Source organism: Pongo pygmaeus, chromosome 18 (genome assembly GCF_028885625.2).
Source record: "Pongo pygmaeus isolate AG05252 chromosome 18, NHGRI_mPonPyg2-v2.0_pri, whole genome shotgun sequence".
Lineage (NCBI taxonomy): Eukaryota > Metazoa > Chordata > Mammalia > Primates > Hominidae > Pongo > Pongo pygmaeus.
In genome coordinates, this window is record NC_072391.2 from 319,632 (window position 1) to 340,336 (window position 20,705).

General features: G+C 46.1%; 1 protein-coding gene across 6 annotated transcripts in view; it reads right to left on the reverse strand.

Annotated features, from left to right (window-relative positions):
- LUC7L (LUC7 like) overlaps positions 1–20,705 on the reverse strand; it is a 46,256-nt gene that overhangs the window by 19,981 nt on the left and 5,570 nt on the right. For 2 of the 6 annotated variants that reach the window (XM_063654723.1, XM_063654725.1), the window contains exons 2-5: positions 19,156–19,375; positions 18,210–18,279; positions 17,119–17,213; positions 10,526–10,624 (exon numbers count right to left, since the gene is read on the reverse strand). In XM_063654723.1, coding sequence (XP_063510793.1) covers positions 10,526–10,624; positions 17,119–17,213; positions 18,210–18,279; positions 19,156–19,375 — 484 coding nt within the window. Of the gene's footprint in view, positions 1–10,525; positions 10,625–17,118; positions 17,214–18,209; positions 18,280–19,155; positions 19,879–20,705 lie in introns of those variants that run through there. The other 4 variants (XM_063654722.1, XM_063654724.1, XM_054455560.2 and 1 more) reach the window with 4 other exon arrangements.

The following is a 20,705-nucleotide window of genomic DNA, read 5'->3' on the forward strand; positions in this document are numbered from 1 at the left end:
ATGAGGTCAGAGGTTCGAGACCAGCCCAGCCAATATGGTGAAGCCCAACCTCTACTAAAAATATAAAAATCAGCTGCGCGTGGTGGCACGCACCTGTAGTCTCAGCTACTCGGGAGGCTGAGGCAGAAGAATCGCTTGAACCTGGGAGGCAGAGGTTGCAGTGAGCCAAGATGGCATCACTGCACTTCAGTCTGGGCAACACAGCAAGGTTCCATCTCAAAAAAAAAAAAAAAAAAAAAAAAAAAGGGCATCATTTTTCCAACTGTCAGCCAGTGACCAGTAGTAAGAAACATTAACATTAAACCATGAGTCAGCTTGCTAATGTCAGCATCATGATAAAAGTAAATAAATTTGTTTTGCAATGATGACAGGTTTAGATAGCACGATCTTTTACTGAAAACTAAATTTTAGGTGGAGACGAGAAGGCAGATGACAGGAAAACACTAAGGGGTGATAATCTATGTCACCGCTCCTAAAATGGACAGGAGACAGTAGGTCAGCTGTAATAAACTGCTCCACAATGGATTAAATGGACAATGGAGATTATGATCTTCTCTAGAAATCTTAAAATTTTTTTTTCAAAAACATGCATACTTGGGAGTAGGTCAAGACAGGGAAGAACCTCCAAGTCTCCTGATGCCCAGTCTCCCAAGAAGCTGGAGAAAGCACAAGCAGCATCACTGATGAAGGCTGACTCCCAGATATCACTCCATAATTTTGGAATTCAAAAACTGCCTCTTGGCCAGGCGCAGTAGCTCACGCCTGTAATCCCAACACTTTGGGAGGCCAAGGCGGGTGGATCACATGAGGTCAGGAGTTTGAGACCAGCTTGACCAACATGGAGAAACCCCATCTCTACTAAAAATACAAAATTAGCCACGAGTGGTGGCACATGCCTGTTATCCCAGCTACTTGGGAGGCTGAGGCAGGAGAATCGCTTGAACCTGGGAGGCGGAGGTTGCAGTGAGCCAAGATCACGCCACTGCACTCCAGCCTGGGCGACAGAGCGAGACTGGCTCAAACAGAAAAAAACAACTATAAATGGTAAACTACACAACAGAGAACAAGCCAACCAAGAGCTGCCAAGTTCTTTAAAAGGTGGCTTTCTGTTCTACTGCCCTCTCCCTTCAAAGTGTTTCTCAACTTTAGCCTGTTTCTTAAAAGAGCAGATTTAAATGATAAAAAGACATTCGATTCCAAAAATTAAGTCCTAATCACAACCTACCACTTACTAGAAAGTCACCCAACCTCTCTATCTCTGAGTGGCGTTATGAAACATAAACCCTAAAAGCCCCTGAGCACAGACAGCACCAGCACAAAGGCTTGTGTCCTAACAGTATGGCAAAACTGGGCAATATCAGCACATGTCATCTCCACTGAGGAGGCTGTCCCTCCACACAAGGACTGCCTGGTGCTGTTCCCAGCTCTCCCGGCCCAACAGCACTGACACAGGCCGGTGGTCACGGAGCCTGAGAAAAGCCCATGCTGTCAGTCAGAACTGTCACAGCACACAGGTGCCCTTGTGCTGCACTGGGCATGTGCGCTAAACACCTCAAAAGTGCCGCAGAGGGGCCGGGCGCGGTGGCTCACGCCTGTAATCCTAGCACTTTGGGAGGCTGAGGCGGGTGGATCACCTGAGGTCAGGAGTTTGAGACCAGCCTGACCAACATGGAGAAACCCCATCTCTACTAAAAATACAAAATTACCCGGGCTTGGTGGTGCATGCCTGTAATCCCAACTACTCAGGAGGCTGAGGGAGGAGAATCACTTGAACCCGGGAGGCGGAGCTTGCGTTGAGCTGAGATCATGCCATTGCACTCCAACCTGGGCAACAAGAGTGAAACTCCATCTCAAAAAAAAACAGCCACAGAGGAGCTTGTCGGGTCTCCATTGCATGGATGATGAAAGTGAAGTACAGCTACCAAACCACTAAGTAAGCAACAGAGTCAGGATCCAAGGACCCTTGTGGTCTGGCTCCAAAGACCTGCACTTCATCCTCACAAATCTGAGGCAGCCATCGTCAGCCCAGTTTATAGATGAAAAAAAGGTGAAATAACTTGCCCAGGGTCACAGAGGGACTCTAATTCAAGACATCTGACCTAGAAAAATGTAACTCTTACACTGGACATCTGTAAGACAGGAAAACTACATACAATCAGAACTGGTCTCATGTGGTATATTAAAAAGAACTTTGAAATGAGCCCATATATGTTGTTTTGAAAACTTTTCAAAACATCACATGGCCAGACAACATGGGGGTAAAGGTTAATTACACTTTTGCTGAATTACAAAGACACATTCATTATATTTTCAACATGTGAACACTAAAGAAATATACCTTTTTTTTTTTTTCGGAGAGGATCTTGCTGTGTCACCCAGGCTAGAATACAGTGGCACAATCACGGCTCACTTTAGCCTTGACCTCTCAGGTTCAAACCATCCTTCCACCTCAGCCTCCAAAGCAGGTAGGACTATAGGAACACGTCACTACACCAAGCTAAAATTTCTAATTTTGTAGAGACTTTGCCCAGGCTGGTCTCGAACTCCTGGGCTCAAGCAATCTTCCGGCCTCTGCCTCACACCAAAGTACTGGGATTACAGGTGTGAGCGCACACCTGGCCGTCTGTAACTTTTTCAGAGCTTAATTTAATATGATTGATGTTTGACAGTTTACAAGTTGAGAAACTTAGTTTATTTATAGACTGCCTTATAACAAATATAGCACACATCCTTTCCTAGGCAACTTCCGGATAAAACATATCAACACCTGGGTCTGCTGTGGTCAGGCTGAGGCTGACTCAGGCTGGAAGGAGCCAATGATGAGGACAGGGAGGGCATCTTCTCCCAAGTAAAACAAATGAGTACTGGGAGGATCCTGGGTAGAAATGTGCCAGGAGTTCCATCCATCAAGCTTAAGGTGATGGTCCAGGCAGAAAATAAAGGCCCACAATTGTCTTTTTTTTTTTTTTTTGGAAGGGGACGGGAAGACACAGCCTTATCTTGTCACCCAGGCTGGAGTGTAGAGGCAACATCTGAGCTCACTGCAATCTCTGCCTCCCAGGCTCAAGCAATTCCCCTGCCTCAGCCTCCCGAGTAGCTGGGATTGCAGGCGAATGCCACAATACCTGGCTAATTTCATTTTTGTATTTTTATTAGAGACGGGTTATCCCCATGTTGGTCAGACTGGTCTCGAACTCCTGACCTCAGGCAATCCGTGCTGAGATTACAGGTGTGAGCCACCGCACCCGGCAGAAATTTTTTTCTTTTTCTTTTTTTTTTTTTTGAGACCGAGTCTCGCACTGTTTCCTGGACTGGAGTGCAGTGGCGCAATCTCGGCTCACTGCAACCTCTGCCTCCCAGGTTCAAGCGATTTTCCTGCCTCACCCTCCAAAGTAGCTGAGATTACAGGTGCCCACCATCACGCCTGGCTAATGTTTTCTATTTTTAGTAGAGATGGGGTTTCACTATCTTGGCCAGGAAGGTCTCCATCTCCTGACCTTGTGATCTGCCCACCTCAGCCTCCCAAAGTGCTGGAATTACAGGCATGAGCCAGTGTGTCTGGCTTGAGTTGAAATCTTTACAGCTTTATATTTTGTGTCTTTGTTTTGTGTTCTCATGAGCAATTTTTTTTTTTTTTTTTTTAAATGGAGTCTTGCTCTGTCGCCCAGGTTAGAGTGGAATGGCACGATCTCGGCTCACTGCAACCTCTGCCTCCTGGGTTCAAGCTATTCTCCTGCCTTAGCTTCCTGAGTAGCTGGGATTACAGGTGCGTGCCACCACACCTAGCTAATTTTTATATTTTTAGTAGAGACAGCATTTCACCATGTTGGTCAGGCTGGTATCCTGACCTCATGATCCACCCACCTCAGCCTCCCAAAGTGCTGGGATTACAGGTGTGAGCCACTGAGCCCTGCCTATCATAAGCAATTTGAAGTCATTAGACAGGTTTCACAAACATTAGTTTGAAGGGCAGAGTCTATCATATAGGTTCATTATAATTTACTCATTCATTTCTCTTCTTGGGCATTTTTCTTGGATCCAAATTTCAATCTCATAAACAATTTTGTCAAAAGTATCATTTATTCATTCATTCATTTATCTGAGACAGACTCTTGTTCTGTTCTCCAGGTTGCAGCACAGTGGTGCAAACACAGCTCACTTCAGCCTTGATCTTCTGGGCTCAACTGATCCTCCAGCCTCAGCCCCTCAAGTAGCTGGGACTACAGCTGCAGGTCACCTTGTCTGGCTAATTTTTTTGGTATTTTCTGTACAGACAGGGTTTGTCATCTTGCTCAGGCTAGTCTCCAACTGGGCTCATGTGACCCACCCACCCCCGTCTCCCAAAGCGCTGGGATTACAGGCATGGACCACTGCACCTGGCCCACAAACATCTTTACTATAACCATGTTTGCATGTATTTCCAATTAATTTCTTAGGATAGATATTTCTAGAAATAAGTCACAAAGCAGAGATGCTTTTAGGCCAGGCATGGTGGCTTGTGACTGTAATCCCAGAACTTCGAAGACTGAAGTAGGAGAATAGCTTGAGGCCAGGAGTTGGAGGCTACCGTGAGCTATGATCACGCCACTGCAATCCAGCCTGGGCAGAACATGATCCTATCTCAATAGTTGTATTACATCTTTTTTTGCTCTTAAAATAAGTTACAATAAACATCTTTTCTCTGCATTCATTTTCACATATCCTTAAGATACATTTCCAACAGTGGAATTCTGGAACAAAATGTTTAAAACACCAACAGTAGGCCGGGTGCAATGGATCACGCCTGTAATCCCAGCACTTTGGGAGGGTGAGGCGGGCGGATCACGAGGTCAGGAGCTTGAGACCATCCTCGCTAACATGGTGAAACCCTGTCTACTGAAAATACAAAAAATTGGGCCGGGCACGGTGGCTCACACCTGTAATCCCAGCACTTTGGGAGGCCAAGGCGAATGGATCACAAGGTCAGGAGTTTGAGACCAGCCTGACCAGTATTGTAAAACCCCGTCTCTACTAAAAATACAAAAAATTAGCCGGGCATGGTGGCACGTGCCTGCAATCCCAGCTACTCGGGAGGCTGAGGTAGGAGAGTTGCTTGAACCCGGCAGGCGGAGGTTGCAGTGAGCCGAGATCATCACGCCACTGCACTCCAGCCTGGACGATAAAAGCAAAACTCCATCTCAAAAAAAAGAAAATACAGAAAATTGGCCAAGTGTGGTGACATGCACCTGCAGTCTCAGCTACTGAGGAGGCTGAGGCGGGAAAATTGCTTGAACCGGGAAGGCAGAGGTTGCAGTGAGCCGAGATCATGCCACTGTACTTCAGCCTGGACGACAGAGTGAGACACTGTCTCAAAATAAACAAAACAAAAACATCGACAGTGTCTTGACAGATCACTCTCCCACAACACTGCTGCTCCACCACACCCAGCTAATTTTCTATTTTTTTTCTAGAAACATGTTCTTCAGGCAAAAACTCCTGGGCTCAAGTGATCCTTCACTTTTGGCCTCCGAAAGTGACAGGATTACAAGCAGAAGCCACCTTGCCTGCCCAGGCTGGTTTACTCTTTTTTTTTTTTTTTGAGACGGGGTTTTGCTCTTGTTGCCCAGGCTACAGTGCAATGGTGCGATCTTGGCTCACTGCAACCTCTGCCTCCCAGGTTCAAGTGATTCTCCTGCCTCAGCCTCCCAAGTAGCTGGGATTATAGGCACCCGCCACCACGCCCGGCTAATTTTCAATTTTTAGTAGAGATGGGGGTTTCTCCATGTTGGTCAGGCTGGTCTCGAACCCGACCTCAGGTGATCTGCCCGCCTCAGCCTCCCAAAGTACGTGGGTAACAGGCATGAGCCACCGCGCCCGGCCCTGGTTTACTCTTAATTCTTTGAGGGAGGAGGACCTTTTTCTTTTCCACATGTTTATAAACACTGGTTATCAAATAGTTTTTTTTTTTTTTTTTTTTTTTGAGACAGAGTCTCGCTCTGTTGTCCAGGCTGGAGTGCAGTGGCACAATGTCGGCTCGCTGCAACCTCCACCTCCCGGGTTCAAGTGATTCTCCTGCATCAGCCTCCCAAGTAGCTGGGACTACAGGTGCCCACCACCATGACCGGCTGATTTTTGTATTTTCGGTAGACACGGTGTTGTACTATATTGGCCAGGCTGGTCTTGAACTCCTGACCTCGTGATCTGCCCGCCTCGGCCTCCTAAAGTGCTGAGATTACAGGCGTGAGCCACCTTGCCTGACCTAAATATTTTAATATGAGCCCCATGTAAGGTGAAAAATGACTTTTAGCGAGTGGGAGATGCGGGTAGTTTTCAGGGAGTAACTCTTGTATATTGTGCATTTTCACACAGGACAAAAAGGTTTCTGATCTCTAGCCCTCTAACCCACTCTCTCAAGGCACATGCCACCACGCCTGGCTAACTCTGGCCTTTTTTTGTAGAGACGGGGTTTCCCCATGTTACCCAGGCTGGTCTCGAACTCCTGGGCTCAAGTAATCCACCTGCCTCAGCCTCCCAAAGTGTTGGGATTACAGGCGTGAGCCACCACACGCCTGGCCAAGGCTACTATTTTAAATACAATTTTTTTTTTGAGACAGAGTTTCGCTCTGTCACCCAAGCAGAATAAAGTGCAATGGTGTGATCTCAGCACACTGCAACCTTCACCACCCGGGTTCAAGCCATTCTCTTGCCTCAGTCTCCCGAGTAGTTGGGATTACAGGAGCGCACCACCATGCCCAGCTAATTTTTGTATTTTTAGAAGAGGCAGGGTTTCACCATGTTGGCCACGCTAGTCTTGAACTCCCGACCTCAGGTGATCCACCTACCTCAGCCTCCCAAATTGCTGGAATTACAGCTGTAAGCCACTGCACACAGTCCAAGAATTTGTTCTTTATTGGGAATTGCATTCCTGTATCAAATCAAACATCTCAGGTACTCCCAAAATATATATACCTATTATGTAGCCACAACAAATTATTAAAATGGGCTGGGCGCAGTGGCTCACGCCTGTAATCTCAACACTCTGGGAGGCTAAGGCGGGTGGATCACCTGCGGTCAGGAGTTTGAGACCAGCCTGGCCAACATGGCAAAACCCCGCCTCTACTAAAAATACAAAAATCAGCCGGGCGTAGCAATGTGCACCTGTAATCTCAGCTACTCGGGAGGCTGAGGCAGGAAAATCGCTTGAAACCAGGAGGCGAAGGTTGCAGTGGGCCGAGATCACACCACTGCACTACAGCCTGGGCGACAAGAGTGAGACTCTGTCTCAAAAAAAAAAAAAAAAAAATTTTTTTTAATAAATAAATAGAATTTACTCAAGGCCAGGTGCAGTGGCTCACGCCTATAATCACAACACTTTGGGAGGCCAAGGCAGGTGGATCACCTGAGGTCAGGAGTTTGAGACCAGCCTGACCAAATGGTGAAACCCCATCTCTACTAAAAATACAAAAATTAGCTGGACATGGTGGCGGGTGCCTGTAATCACAGCTACTTGGGAGGCTGAGGCATGAGAAGAGAAGGAGGCTGCAGTGAGCTGAGATCATGCCACTGTACTCCAGCCTGGGCGACAAGAGCAAAACTACATCTCCAAAAAAAAAAAAAAAAAAATTAGCCAGGCATGGTGGCAGGCACCTGTAATCCCAGCTACTCAGGAGGCTGAGGTAGAAGAATCACTTGAACCCAGGAGGTGGAGGTTACAGTGAGCTAAGATCATGCCACGGCACTCCAGCCAAGGCAACAAGAGTGACACTCCGTCTCAAAAAAAAAAAAGGAAGAATTTACTGTAAAATGTATTGACATCTTGTAATGCAAGGAGAGGGACCCTTTCCCTTGGGTTTTATATTTTTCACTGGCTCCCTCATCCCACGCTCAGTTCCTTCCCAGTCTTCACTCAAGAACCAGAATGGCATCAAACCCCTCTACTAACCTCTGGTCATACTAGTGATGGATGATTAGGGATTAAAAAATAATTAAAATTGAGTGAGTTTAAATCATGTATTCTTACCAGGCACGGTGTAATCACGCCTGTAAACCCACCACTTTGGGAGGGTGAGGTGGGTGGATCACCTGAGGTCAAGAGTTCAAGACGAGCCTGGCCAACATGGCGAAATCACATCTCTACTAAAAGTACAAAAATTAGCTGGGTGTGGTGGTGGGCACTTGTAATCTCAGCTACTTGGGAGGCTGAGGCAGGAGAATCACTTAAACCCAGGAGGCGGAGGCTGCAGTGAGCCAAGATCACACCACTGCACTCCAGCCTGGGTGACAGAGTGAGACTGGGCCTCAAAAAAAAAAAAAAAAAAAAACGAAAAAAAAAAAATCACATATTACTGATGGAGGCAGGAGTGAACACTGATTTTAAAGAGTAAAAAAATACCATATATTACAATGGTCTGTGGCCTAGCAAAAAAATCACAGTACATAAACAGATATGCAGGTTGTCTGTGATATCAAAATTTCATAGTGACAGCAGGATGAGGGGTAAAATGGGATAATTAGAAGAAAAAGTCTAGGCCGCGCACGGTGGCTCATGCCTGTAATCCCAGAACTTTAGGAGCCCGAGGTGGGCCAAGATTGCGCCACTGCATTCCAGCTTGGGCAACAGAGAGAGACTGTGTCTCAAAAAAAAAACAGAAAAAAAAGTCTAAAAAGGCTCCACTGGGGGCAACAACGAAAAAAAGCTGAAAAATGCTACTCTAAATGGATTTACTGGCCAGGCACAGTGGCTCACACCTGAAATCCCAATACCTGGGAGAGGCCAAGGTGGCAGGATCACTTGAGGGCAGAAGTTTGAGACCAGCCTGGACAACACAGTAAGACCCTGTCTCAAAAAAAAAAAAGCCGGGTGTGGTGACACACACCTGTACCCGCAACTACTCAGGAATCCGAGGCAGAAGCATCACTGAGCCCAAGAGGCCAAGGTTATAGCAAGCCATCATCACGCCACTGCCCTCCAGCCTGGGTGACAGAACAAGACCCTGTCTCAAAAATAAATAGGACAGGCACGGTGGCTCACAGCTGTCATCCCAGCACTCTGGGAGGCCGAGGCGGGCGGATCATGAGGTCAGGAGATCGAGACCAGCCTGGCCAACATGGTAAAACCCTGTCTCTACCAAAAATACAAAAATGAGCTGGGCGTGGTGGCGCATACCCGTCATCCCAGCTACTTGGGAGGCCGAGGCAGGAGAATCACTTGAACCAGGGAGTCGGAGGTTGCAATGAGCCAAGATGGTGCCACTGCACTCTAGCCTGGTGACAGAGCAAGACTCTGTCTCAAAATAAATAAATAAATAAAAATTAAAATAAATTAAATAAATAATTAGCCAGATATGGTTGTGTGCATCTGTAGTACTAGCTATTTAGGAGACTGTGGAAGAAGGATCACCTGAACCCAGCAATTCACTTACAGTCAGCTATAATCATGCTGCTGCACTCCAGCCTGGGCAACAGAGTGAAACTCTGTATCAAAAAGAAAAAGAAGCTAGGCGCAGTGGCTCAGCCTGTAATCCCAGCACTTTGGGAGGCTGAGGCGGGCGGATCACCTGAGGTCGAGAGTTCAAGACCAGCCTGACCAACATGGAGAAACACCATCTCTACTGAAAACACAAAATCAGCCGGGCACAGTGGCTCATGCCTGTATTCCCAGCTCCTCGGGAGGCTGAGGCAGGAGAATTGCTTGAACCCGGGAAGAGTAGGTTGCAGTGAGCCAAGATCGCGCTATTGCTCTCCAGCCTGAGCAACAAGAGTGAAACTCCATCTCAAAAAAAAAAAAAAGAATTTACTAATGTAGATAAAATAACACAACTACTGCATACTAAAAAATGCAAATTAAGATCAGAAAGAAATGCCATTTTACTACCACTAAACTGCAAAAATTAAATAGTCTGATAATACAAAGTGTTGGTGAGCGTGTAAACACTGCTATGGGACTTTACCAAATAGAAACAAGATTACAAAATTATCTTGCGAGGATAAATACGGGTATCTCCTACAAACCAGCAATCCTCCTCCTAGGAATATACCCAAAATAAATCCTTATCCACGTGACAAGGAAGTTATGCAAAAATATTCATATTGTCTGCAATAGCAAAACTAGAATCAATCTAAATGTCTATGAATAAAGGAAAGATCGTTTGAGAATTAATCAAACAGCAATGAAAACAATATGCAACAACCTGGGCAAACAGAAACATAATACTGAACCAAAAAAATCAAATTTTAAAGACTCTACACTATGAAACCATTCAAAACTAAGCAAAAATAAATACTGTTCAAGGACTCATAAAAATATAATTAAAATTTTTAAAAGCAACAAAATGAGATAACACATATTATCATTTAGGATAGTGACAGGACGTTGGACACAAGATATAAACAGTACTGGCTGTATTCTAGCTCTCAGCTTGAGTGGCAGGATAACAAGCAACTACTTTATTATTTTGCTTCATAACTTACGTATGTTACATTTTTCTTGTTAGTTCAACATTGGGTTCTTCGCAGTAGGAATAAATCAACATTAAATAAAACTTACATCCAGTTCAAAAAACAGGTCTCTTTCTTTACTTGCAATCTCATAATCTGCTCGGAGGGCCAAGTCGTGGATTTTGGTACATTCTCCTAAATCCATGCGCTGTGGGAAAGAAACAAAAAATGTAGACCTAAGTGCCTACCTACTGTAGAAAGCACACAACAAGACTTGGTGTTTCAACTGTCACCAACATAAATGATCATTTTTGGAACACTGACACTGCAATAAGAAAATTAAGAAAGGAGATATGGCTGAGAAGCCTCATTTCGCTTTTACCATTGTGACTACATGATACTTGAAACTGATGCATTTAATAGTGTAAAGTTTCTATTTTAGACCCAGAGATAATTGGACTGTAATCATGACAACTAAATTAATTGGCTTTTGCCAGTTTTTGAGGAGTCTCACCTGTCACCCAGGCTGGAGTGCAGTGGCGCGATCTCGGCTTACTGTAACCTCCGCCTCCCGGGTTCAAGCCATTATCTTGCCTCATTCTCCCAAGTAGCTGGGATTACAGGCATATGATACCACACCCAGCTAATTTTTTTTTTTTTTTTTTTTTTTGTATTTTCAGTAGAGACGCGGTTTCACCACGTTGGCCAGGCTGGTCTCGAACTCCTGACCTCAGGTGATAAACCCACCTTGGCCTCCCAAAGCGCTGGCATTACAGGTGTGAGCCACGGTGCCCGGCCCAGTTTTATTTATGCATCAGTCCAAGGATTCAGTAAATGGCAGCATGTGGGGTGGCAGGGATAGGAAACGGCCAGGGCTGGGCGTGGTGGCTCACGCCTGTAATCCCAGCACTTTGGGAGGGTGAGGCAGGCGGATCACTTGAGGTCAGGAGTTCAAGGCCAGCCTGCCCAACATGATAAAACCCAGTCTCCACTAAAACTACAAAAATTAGCCAGGTGTGGCAGGGCACCTGTAATCTCAGCTACTCGGGGAGCTGAGACACAAGAATCGCTTGAACCCAGGAGATGGAGTTTGCAGTGAGCCAAGACTGTGCCACTGCACTCCAGCCAGGGTGATAAAGTGAGACTCTGTCTCAAAAAAGGGGGGAAAAAAAGGAAAGGGCCAGAAAACAGTCTCACTGCAACAAGTTTCTAGACATTGTCTTGCAATCTTGACTATTTGAGATGCTCGATGCCTAAGGTGCAGAGACAGAGGAAGACGAAAGAGCGGACAGAAGTTAGATTTTGGCAATTACATCACAACCTAACACTTGGCTTTGTGTAGCTGATTGTGTATCAAAGGGAATAAAGGAGAACAGGCTGGTTCACAGCCAAATACATGCTCTACACATTTTCTTAGCCTGTGAAATGACCCTGGACATCTAAGTGAGGACAGATAATTGTCCCACTCAGTTCCTCCATTTGACAAACAAAATGTTCCATTACTAAAATAAAATGATCTATGTTGTCAGTAAGAACAACATGATGTGCTATTATGTGTACCATATGCAGTACAATTAGATAACAGTGTATAATTTTAATCTAAATCCTAAGTATAGGACTCTATGCAGACACCTTCTGCCTCTGGCCATCTACACAGCAACAGGGAGGTTTGTGTGCTGAGGATCATGGTGTCAAGTTATAGAGTGCATGTTAACAAAACCCAACATCCCAACTAGGAGACACCCCCAGTAGGACAAAAGAACATGTCTACATAACCAGGAAAAAAAAAAAAAAAAAAAAGACGTTAGTACCAGTTGCAGTGGCACATGTCTGTAATCCCAACACCTTTGGGAGGGCAAGATGGGAGGATCACTTGAGCCCAGGAGTTTGAGACCAGACTGGGCAACATAGCAAGACCCTGTCTCTATGAGAAAATTAACAATTAGCTGGGTGTGGTGGTATGTGCCTGTAGTCCCAGCCACTTGGGAGGCTGAGGTGAGGGGATTGCTTGAGCCTGGGAGGTCAAGGCTTCAAGTGAGCTGTGACTGAGCCACTGCACTCCAGTCTGAGCAACAGAGACCCCTGTCTTTTTAATTTTTTTTTTTTTTGAGATGGAGTTTCGCTCTTGTTGCCCAGACTGGAGTGCAATCTCGGCTCATCGCAACCTCCACCTCCCAGGTTCAAGCGATTCTCCTGCCTCAGCCTCCCAAGTAGCTGGGATTACAGACATGTGCCACCACGCCTGGCTAATTTTGTATTTTCAGTAGAGATGGGGTTTCTCCATGTTGGTCAGGCTGGTCTCGAACTCCTGACCTCAGGTGATCCGCCCACCTCGGCCTCTCAAAGTGCTGGGATTACAGGCGTGAGCCACATCGCCCAGCTTTTTAAAGAGACCCCCATCTTTAAAAAAAAAAAAAAAGAAAGAAAGGAAGTCTTTAAACCCTTAATCCATCTTGAGGGGAAAAAAAAAATAGAGAGGCTTGCACGTCTGACTCTTGGGATACAGTCTCATAGAAAGCATGTATCATGCTAGGCCGGGCACGGTGGCTCACTCCTGTAATCCCAGCACCTTGGGAGGCCGAGGCGGGCGGATCACGAGGTCAGGAGATCAAGACAATCCTGGCCAACACAGTGAAACTCCTTCTCTACTAAAAAAAAAAAAAAAAAAAAATTAGCCGGGCACCTGTAGTTCCAGCTACTCGGGAGGCTGAGGAAGGAGAATGGCATGAACCCGAGAGGCAGAGCTTGCAGTGAGTCAAGACTGCGCCACTGCACTCCAGCCTGAGCGACAGAGCGAGACTCCGTCTCAAAAAGATAAAATAAAATAATAAATAAAAAAAGAAAGCACATGGCATACTCACTAACAAAACATCCTTCAGTATCACCAATAACAAAGCTAACATGGAGGCGACAGACAACAGGTCTGCCTTGGATGGTGTTGTTTATTTTGACGAAAGATTGACTTTTCTCCTTTATCATTCTTACTCTGAAGTCAGATGGGACTCACGTTATGGTTGGTTACATAGAAGACCTAGAGATAGGACAATAGTGGTTCTAGAAGCCAAATTTGCACTTAAAATCACTGTCACTGAAAATCTCACAACTTTTAAGTCATTCACTCTGTTTTTTCTTTTTTTTTTTTTTGAGGCAGTCTCACTCTATTGCCCAGGCTGGAGCGCAGTGACACGATCTCAGCTCACTGCAACCTCCGCCTCCCAGATTCAAGTAATCCTCCTGCCTCAGCCTCCCGAATAGCTGGGACTACAGGGACATGCCACCACGCCTGGCTAATTTTTTTGTACTTTTAGTAGAGACAGGTTTTCACCATGTTGGCCAGGCTGGTCTCAAACTCCTGACCTCAAGCGATCCACCCGCCTCGTCTTCCTCCCGAAGTGCTGGGATTACAGGTATGAGCCACCACACCTGGCCTCATTCACTCTTCTAAGTTCTGGGTGTTGTCCTTTAAAATACATAGTTTCCACGAACTAAGCATTCATTGTAGCTGAAAAATGAATGGTAGCTATCAGAAAAAATGCTTTAAACTAATCAAGGCTTTGTTGTTTAAAGAAAAAACTACTACCAAAGGCAGAAGACCCTAAAATCTTAAGTACAACGAAGTATTAAGTGCAAATTGATTTCCATTATAAAAACCTCAACTGTCAAGAAAGATATGACATTAGAACTCCTCATGAGGCTGGGCGTGGTGGCTCATGCCTGTAATCCCAGCACTTTGGGAGGCCGAATCACCTTAGTTAGGTCAGAGGTTTGTGACCAGCCTGGCCAGCGTGGTGAAACCCCGTCTCTACTAAAAATACAATAATTAGCCGGGTGTGGTAGCGCACATTTGTAATCCCAGCTACTCGGGAGGCTGAGGCAGGAGAATCGCTTGAGCCCAGGGTTACAGAGGTTGCAGTGAGCTGAGATCGAGCCATTACACTCCAGCCTGGGCAACAAGAGTGAAACTCAGTCTCAAAATTAAAAAAAAAAAAAAAAAAAGAAAACCTCATGAGGCCAGGCGCTGTGGCTCATTCCTGTAATCCCAGCACTTTGGGAAGCAGAGGTGGGCAGGTTACCTGAAGTCAGGAATTTGAGACCAGCCTGGCCAACATGATGAAACCCCATCTCTACTAAAAATACAAAAAAATTAGCCAGGCGTGGTGGTGGGCGCCTGTAATCCCAGCTACTCGGGAGGCTGAGGCAGGAGAGTTGCTTGAACCCAGGAGGCAGAGGTTGCAGTGAGCAGAGATCGCACCACTCACTCCAGCCTGGGCAACAGAGTGAGACTCTGTCTTAAAAAAAAAAAAACCTCACATGAAGCAAAATTCAGCACTTACTTTTCAATGTGAGAGCTCCCAAAACAGTCCCTGCTAAAGCACACTGAGGATAGGCTTGGGTTCTATGATTACCCTCTTTGGATGTAGCTTTTCAGCTTTACCAAGGAGGCAGGGAAAAATACTACTGGCCATTCCCCTGGATGCCCAACATCAAGCGGAGCTGAAATATCACATTCATTAAGTCCTTCCACAATATTCCACATGGCTGTTAAATCCAGTGTGTCAGGCATTTTTTATTCCACAACCTGTGTTCTCTTCTGTACCTTCTACTGGTCTAACACTGCTGACCAGGAAGGGCACCAAAGATTCCGGAACCTTCAGAAAACACAGTTCTGGCCGGACACGGTGTCTCATGCCTGTGATCCCAGCACTTTGGGAGGCCAAGGTGGGTGGATCACGAGGTCAGGAGTTCCAGACTAGCCTGGTCAACATGGTGAAACCCCGTCTCTACTGAAAATACAAAAATCAGCCAGGCGAGGTGGTGCATGCCTCTAATCCCAGCTACTCGGGAGGCTGAGGCAAGAGAATGGCTTGAACCTGGGAGGCAGAGGTTGCAGTGAGCCATGATCACGTCACTGCACTCCAGCCTGGGCAACAAAAGCGAAACTCCGTCTCTTTTTTTTTTTGAGACGGAGTTTTGCTCTTGTTGCCCAGGCTGGAGTGCAGTGGCTCGATCTCGGCTCACCACAACCTCTGCCTCCCAGGTTCAAGCGATTCTCCTGCCTCAGTCTCCCGAGTAGCTGGGATTACAGGCATGTGCCACCATGCCCGGCTAATTTTGTATTTTAATAGAGACAGGGTTTCTCTATGTTGGTCAGGCTGGTCGTGAACTCCCAACCTCAGGTGATCCACCTGCCTCGGCCCCCCAAAGTACTGGGATTACAGGCGTGAGCCACCGCGCCCGGACTGAAATTCAGTCTTAAAAAAAAAAAAAAAAAAAAAGAAAGAAAGAAAAGAAATACTGTCACTCAGATTATTTTTCTCACCAGTATTCTACAGCTATGTTACACAGGGTCTGGCCAAGGAAAACATGGTTGAAATCTTCCCGAAGAGTGCACATCTATCTGCTCCCTCTGACTTCCTTCACTATGGGTTTATCAAGAATTCCAAGTTGTGCATCCTATGAAAATACCCTACAGTGAAACTTCCTTTGACGAGTTGAAATCATTAATCTGTATTGACCTCGGTACCCACAACAATCTGCAGCAAACAGTAACGTTTTCCCACCCCAGGCCAAACAGCAGACAACACCCCAAGGAACAGAGGCACAAGGTTTGCCATTCGTTTCGCATTTGCTGTCAGAAAAGTCAGCTTGAGAAGATTTAATACATCTGAGCGGTTTTCCAGAAGGTGCTCCTCCCTAATATAAGCAATGATTCATCATGAAGAAAACGTCCTTTAACATACGCACATTTCATCCTTAAAATGAGAGGGTAGTTTTTAACCTCCGTGAAGTAGCTGTGAAACCTTAAAATGGGGGTAGTCTCTACAGGACTCCTTTTCTCTCAGTGGCTGAATTACCACGGATAATCTTCCACTATTCAGTCTTTTCAAATTCTTACTTCGAATAAATGCACATTATACAAAGCTAGCGTTTATCTGTTTTGTTCATCTGAAGTGAACTTAAAATTGTAGGGTTCTATATTCATTAGATACCATGCTGATTTCTTGAAAGGGTGGCACAACACAAAACTACAAAATCAATGTATCCTCAACTGATTTTTTAAAAACCAAAGAATTTGGGGAAGAAAATGTACCTTGCTAGATCAAAAGTTTTCCACACAACCAACTTGAGGTCAAACAAACCCACGCAGAATCTTCAAAGAACTTCAGGCTGACCTAAAGCATATTTTTTGCTACAGCCAAATTAGAATACTTGCCGTATTTAGTTGTGAATATCTCAGTATAAATGACTTTACAAAAAAATCTGGTAACTTTACAGACAGATTTTACAACAGTGAAATTTGTTCCATAATATAAAATCCTACCAAATGAACAGAATCTATCATTTTAAGGGCATCAGGGATTTCTGCCTGTTAAAGAGTGGAGGATTGAGCAAGGAGCAGTGGCTCATGCCTGTAGTCCCAGCTGCTCAAGAGGCTGAGGTGGTAGGATCGCTGGAGCCCAGGAGTTCCAGGCTGCAGTGAGCTGTGATCGCACGATTGCACTTCAGCCTGGGCAACACAGAGTGAGACTCCATCGCATGCATGCATGCAAACATACATACGAGTGGAGGATCACCTGCCGTAATTCAGTCACTTAGAGAAAAGAAACTTAAGTTAAAACAAAATTCAACATAGACAAACCGTCACTGCCTATACAGCACTCATGTCAGAGTGTTCCATGAGGTCCCCCAAAATGCACCTACCGTCCCAGCCAGGATGTCATGGGGGCAGCAGTCCAGAAGGTGACTCTTGCAGACACGGTCATCTGTAAACTTGACCCTCTGTCTGGTTTCGTCTCCTGAAATTCATTTGTGGTTTTAAATAAGACAATATTATCACGTTAACCACAAAAAAATAACTAGTGTAACAATTCACCTGGATGATTTGCAGACTATCATTTCTGTGTTCTCCCCATCAAATACAATGAAAAGCTGATCTAAAGATATTTACAACTGGAGTGGAATACACATTTTTTTGAGGCTAGTTATATCATGAAGAATCACACTTAATGAGATCTGACTCCATCATTGTAACAAAGAAGTCAAGGAGTCAGACGTAAACAGCTAAGCACCAAAAGGCCATTGGCTCCACATATACATGTGGCAATGAGATTGCAAAACCCAAGCTAATCAGAGGTCCATGAACCACCAAGGGTGACTTATAGAGCTGGTAATTTCCACCAACAAAAGCTACTTATTAATCTAATCTTTTTGTTATGAACAAATGCAGAGGCAGTATTTTGCCCAAAATTGAATGAAGAAGAAAGCTTTCAAACTGTATCGAAGACTGTTAAATAATCTAGATCTATTCTTCCTACGTCCCTTTCGTTCCCACCCTTAAAAAAGAGAGTTGCTACCTGGGAGTCACTTTTAACAAGACAATACCAAAAAAAGCAAAAAAGGAACTAGGTTAGTCAATACACACTGTGAGCTCCAACACATACTGTACCCATCTGCATTCTTCAAGACCTCAGCTGCAGAATTTTATGCCCGCTGTTGAAAAGTGTTAAAGGAAAAGTTTTCTTGCCCACACCTGCAGTAAGGAAGTCGGGGGAATGATACATAAAAGTAAAGGTAAAGTGGTATGTGACAAATTTTAAAGCTAGTCTGTGTATACAACACAGAGCTGTGCAACGCTAGAGGAGGAATATATTTTAGGATTTGCAAGCATCCAGGATTAATGTAGTGTCTTTTTATTGAAAATGTTTTCTTTCTAAACTACACTTTTAAAGTTACTTGTGAAAAAAAGCAAACACTTTTTTGTTATAACAGCTTAGAAATTGGTTGTGACTCACGGCTCGATGAACATGAGGCTTTCTGCAACTCCCTTGCAGATTGATGTAGGCAGGCAAAGATACACTGAACCTTTATAAATAAAATAGAGGGGCCACAATTGTTCAGTTTGTATGAAATAAAAATATGGGAAGCAATTCAAAAGCAACTCAATATACAAAGAAAGCTAAAAAGCACTTATTCACCTATGAAATAAAGTGCAAATAATCTGCACAGCCCTGAGAATGTGCCAGTGTGAACTTACAACTTCATTACTCAGCAGAAAAGAAAACACAAACCACAGCAGGTATATAGTTTTGCAAAGATGCAACCGCTTTCTCCTGTGACAACCATCATGATCTTGAGCTCCTCCCTACACAGTACAACCTACCTAACGACTGTCAAGCGCTGGCTACACAGAGGCTCTCCTGTGTGCTGGGGGGAAGGGGGCAGCTGGAAAAGTACTCGGCAGAAACCCACGTTAGAAAAGCTCAGTTTACAGCTCCCCTTGCAATGGTCCAGAACCAGAGCGGGCCAGGGTTTCGAGGCCCATCCGGCTCCCTCGGGTGTAGCTTCTTCCCAAGGAGCCTCGGAAGAGTTCTGCCACCCGGCTGCCAGCGACCTGGAGCCCACGCTGATTCCAGGCCTCCGCCGACTCCACAGTTCGCGGAGGGGCACGGAGCCGCGGCGCCCGCCGGGGAGGAAGTAGCAGGACGGCAAATAGGAAGGAGGCTGAAGCCCCATCCATGGCGCAGACTCCCAGAGAGGAGCCCGACCTGGACCCACGGCCGCCTCAGAGACCAACCGGCTTAGACAAAGGCCCGGTGCCTGCGGTCGGCGCGCGGGGGAGGAGGAGAGGTGCCCCGCGCAGGCGCAGGCGCAGACGATCGCGGCCCCCGCCTCAGGCCGCCCGGCGGCCTCGCCTTACTCACACCCCAGACCCTCGCCTGGTTGGCCGCTCTGACTCACCGTCCCGAGCCGTGCCCATGAGCTGGTCCAACAGGGCCCGCATCTGCGCCTGGGCGGACATGGTAGCCGGCGGAGGCGACGGGGTCGGCCGCGACGGCTTCTCTCAGGCAAGCAGTGGCAGCGGCGTCGACAAACGATGGTCGCGTCGGCCTCGAGCCCACTCGGCTCTTTCCCGCCGCGGGGGACGCCGGGAGGAAGTACGACGGCGCCGGCGCACGCCCTGCTGGGAAATGTAGTTTCTGGGATGGGTGCTTAGGGAGGCTGAGGCTCTGAGTGGTCGCAACTTGTCCAACGGCGGAACCAAAATCCCAACCCTGATTTTACTCTAGACCCCCAGGACCTCAAACGAGTCTCTACGGAGGGTAAACTACAATAAAATGAAATACAGTCAATCAAAAACAAAATAAATCCGTGCTTTTTCTAAGCTAGCCATGAAACCGTGAGCATATTATTTAGCTCCCCGACGCTCGTTTTCTTAAATCTGTGAAATGAGGGTTCTAAAGGTGCCCCTCATATGATTTTTGTGAAAGTTAAATAAAGCATGGAATTTTATTTATTTATTTATTTAGAGCGAGGGTCTTGCTGCGTCGCCCAGGCTGGAGTGCAGTGGCGCGATTACTGCTCACTGCAGCCTCGACCTCCCCGGCTCCTTATCCTCCCGCCTCAGCCCGGCAAAGTATTGGGATTACTGGTGTGAACCACCACGTTTGGCCATCAGTCATGGCATTAATATTAGGTTCTATGATTACAACCTCGTGGTCGTCCTTCTGTGAGCTCATGGTCTACCGTCCTAGGGACTAAAAAAAGGCATACGTAAGCAATTACTTTATGCGATAATAGAATTATAGCATGCACTTGTGTGTGCATAGTCTGGCATATACTTCTATTATATTAAACCTCTATTATTTATTTATTTATTTTTGAGACGGAGTTTCGCCCAGGCTAGAGTGCAATGGCGCGATCTCGACTCACCGCAACCTACGCCTCCTGGGTTCAAGCGATTCTCCTGCCTCAGCCTCCCAAAGTGCTGGGATTACAGGCATGAGCCACCGCGCCCGGCCTTTATTTTTTATTTATTTATTTATTTTTTTTTTTTTGAGACGGAGTCTTGGTCTGTCACCCAAGCTGGAATGCAGTGGCGCGATCTCGGCTCACTGTAAGCTCCGCCTCCCGGGTTGAAGGATTCTCCTGCCTCAGTCTCCCCAGTAGCTGGAATTTCAGGCGCCCGCCACCCCCTCCGGCTAATTTTTGAATGTTAAGTAGAGACGGGGTTTCACCATGCTGGCCAGGCTGGTCTCAAAGTCTTGACCTCAAGTAGCTGGGACTACAGGTGCCAGCCACCATGCCCGGCTGATTTTTGTATTTTCGGTAGACACGGTGTTGTACCATATTGGCCAGGCTGGTCTTGAACTTCTGACCTTGTGATCTGCCTGCCTCGGCCTCCCAAAGTGCTGAGATTACAGGCGTGAGCCACCGCACCCTGCCATTTTTTTTTTGTTGTTGTTGTTGTTGTTTTTTCGAGACGGAGTCTCCCTCTGTCGCCCAGCCTG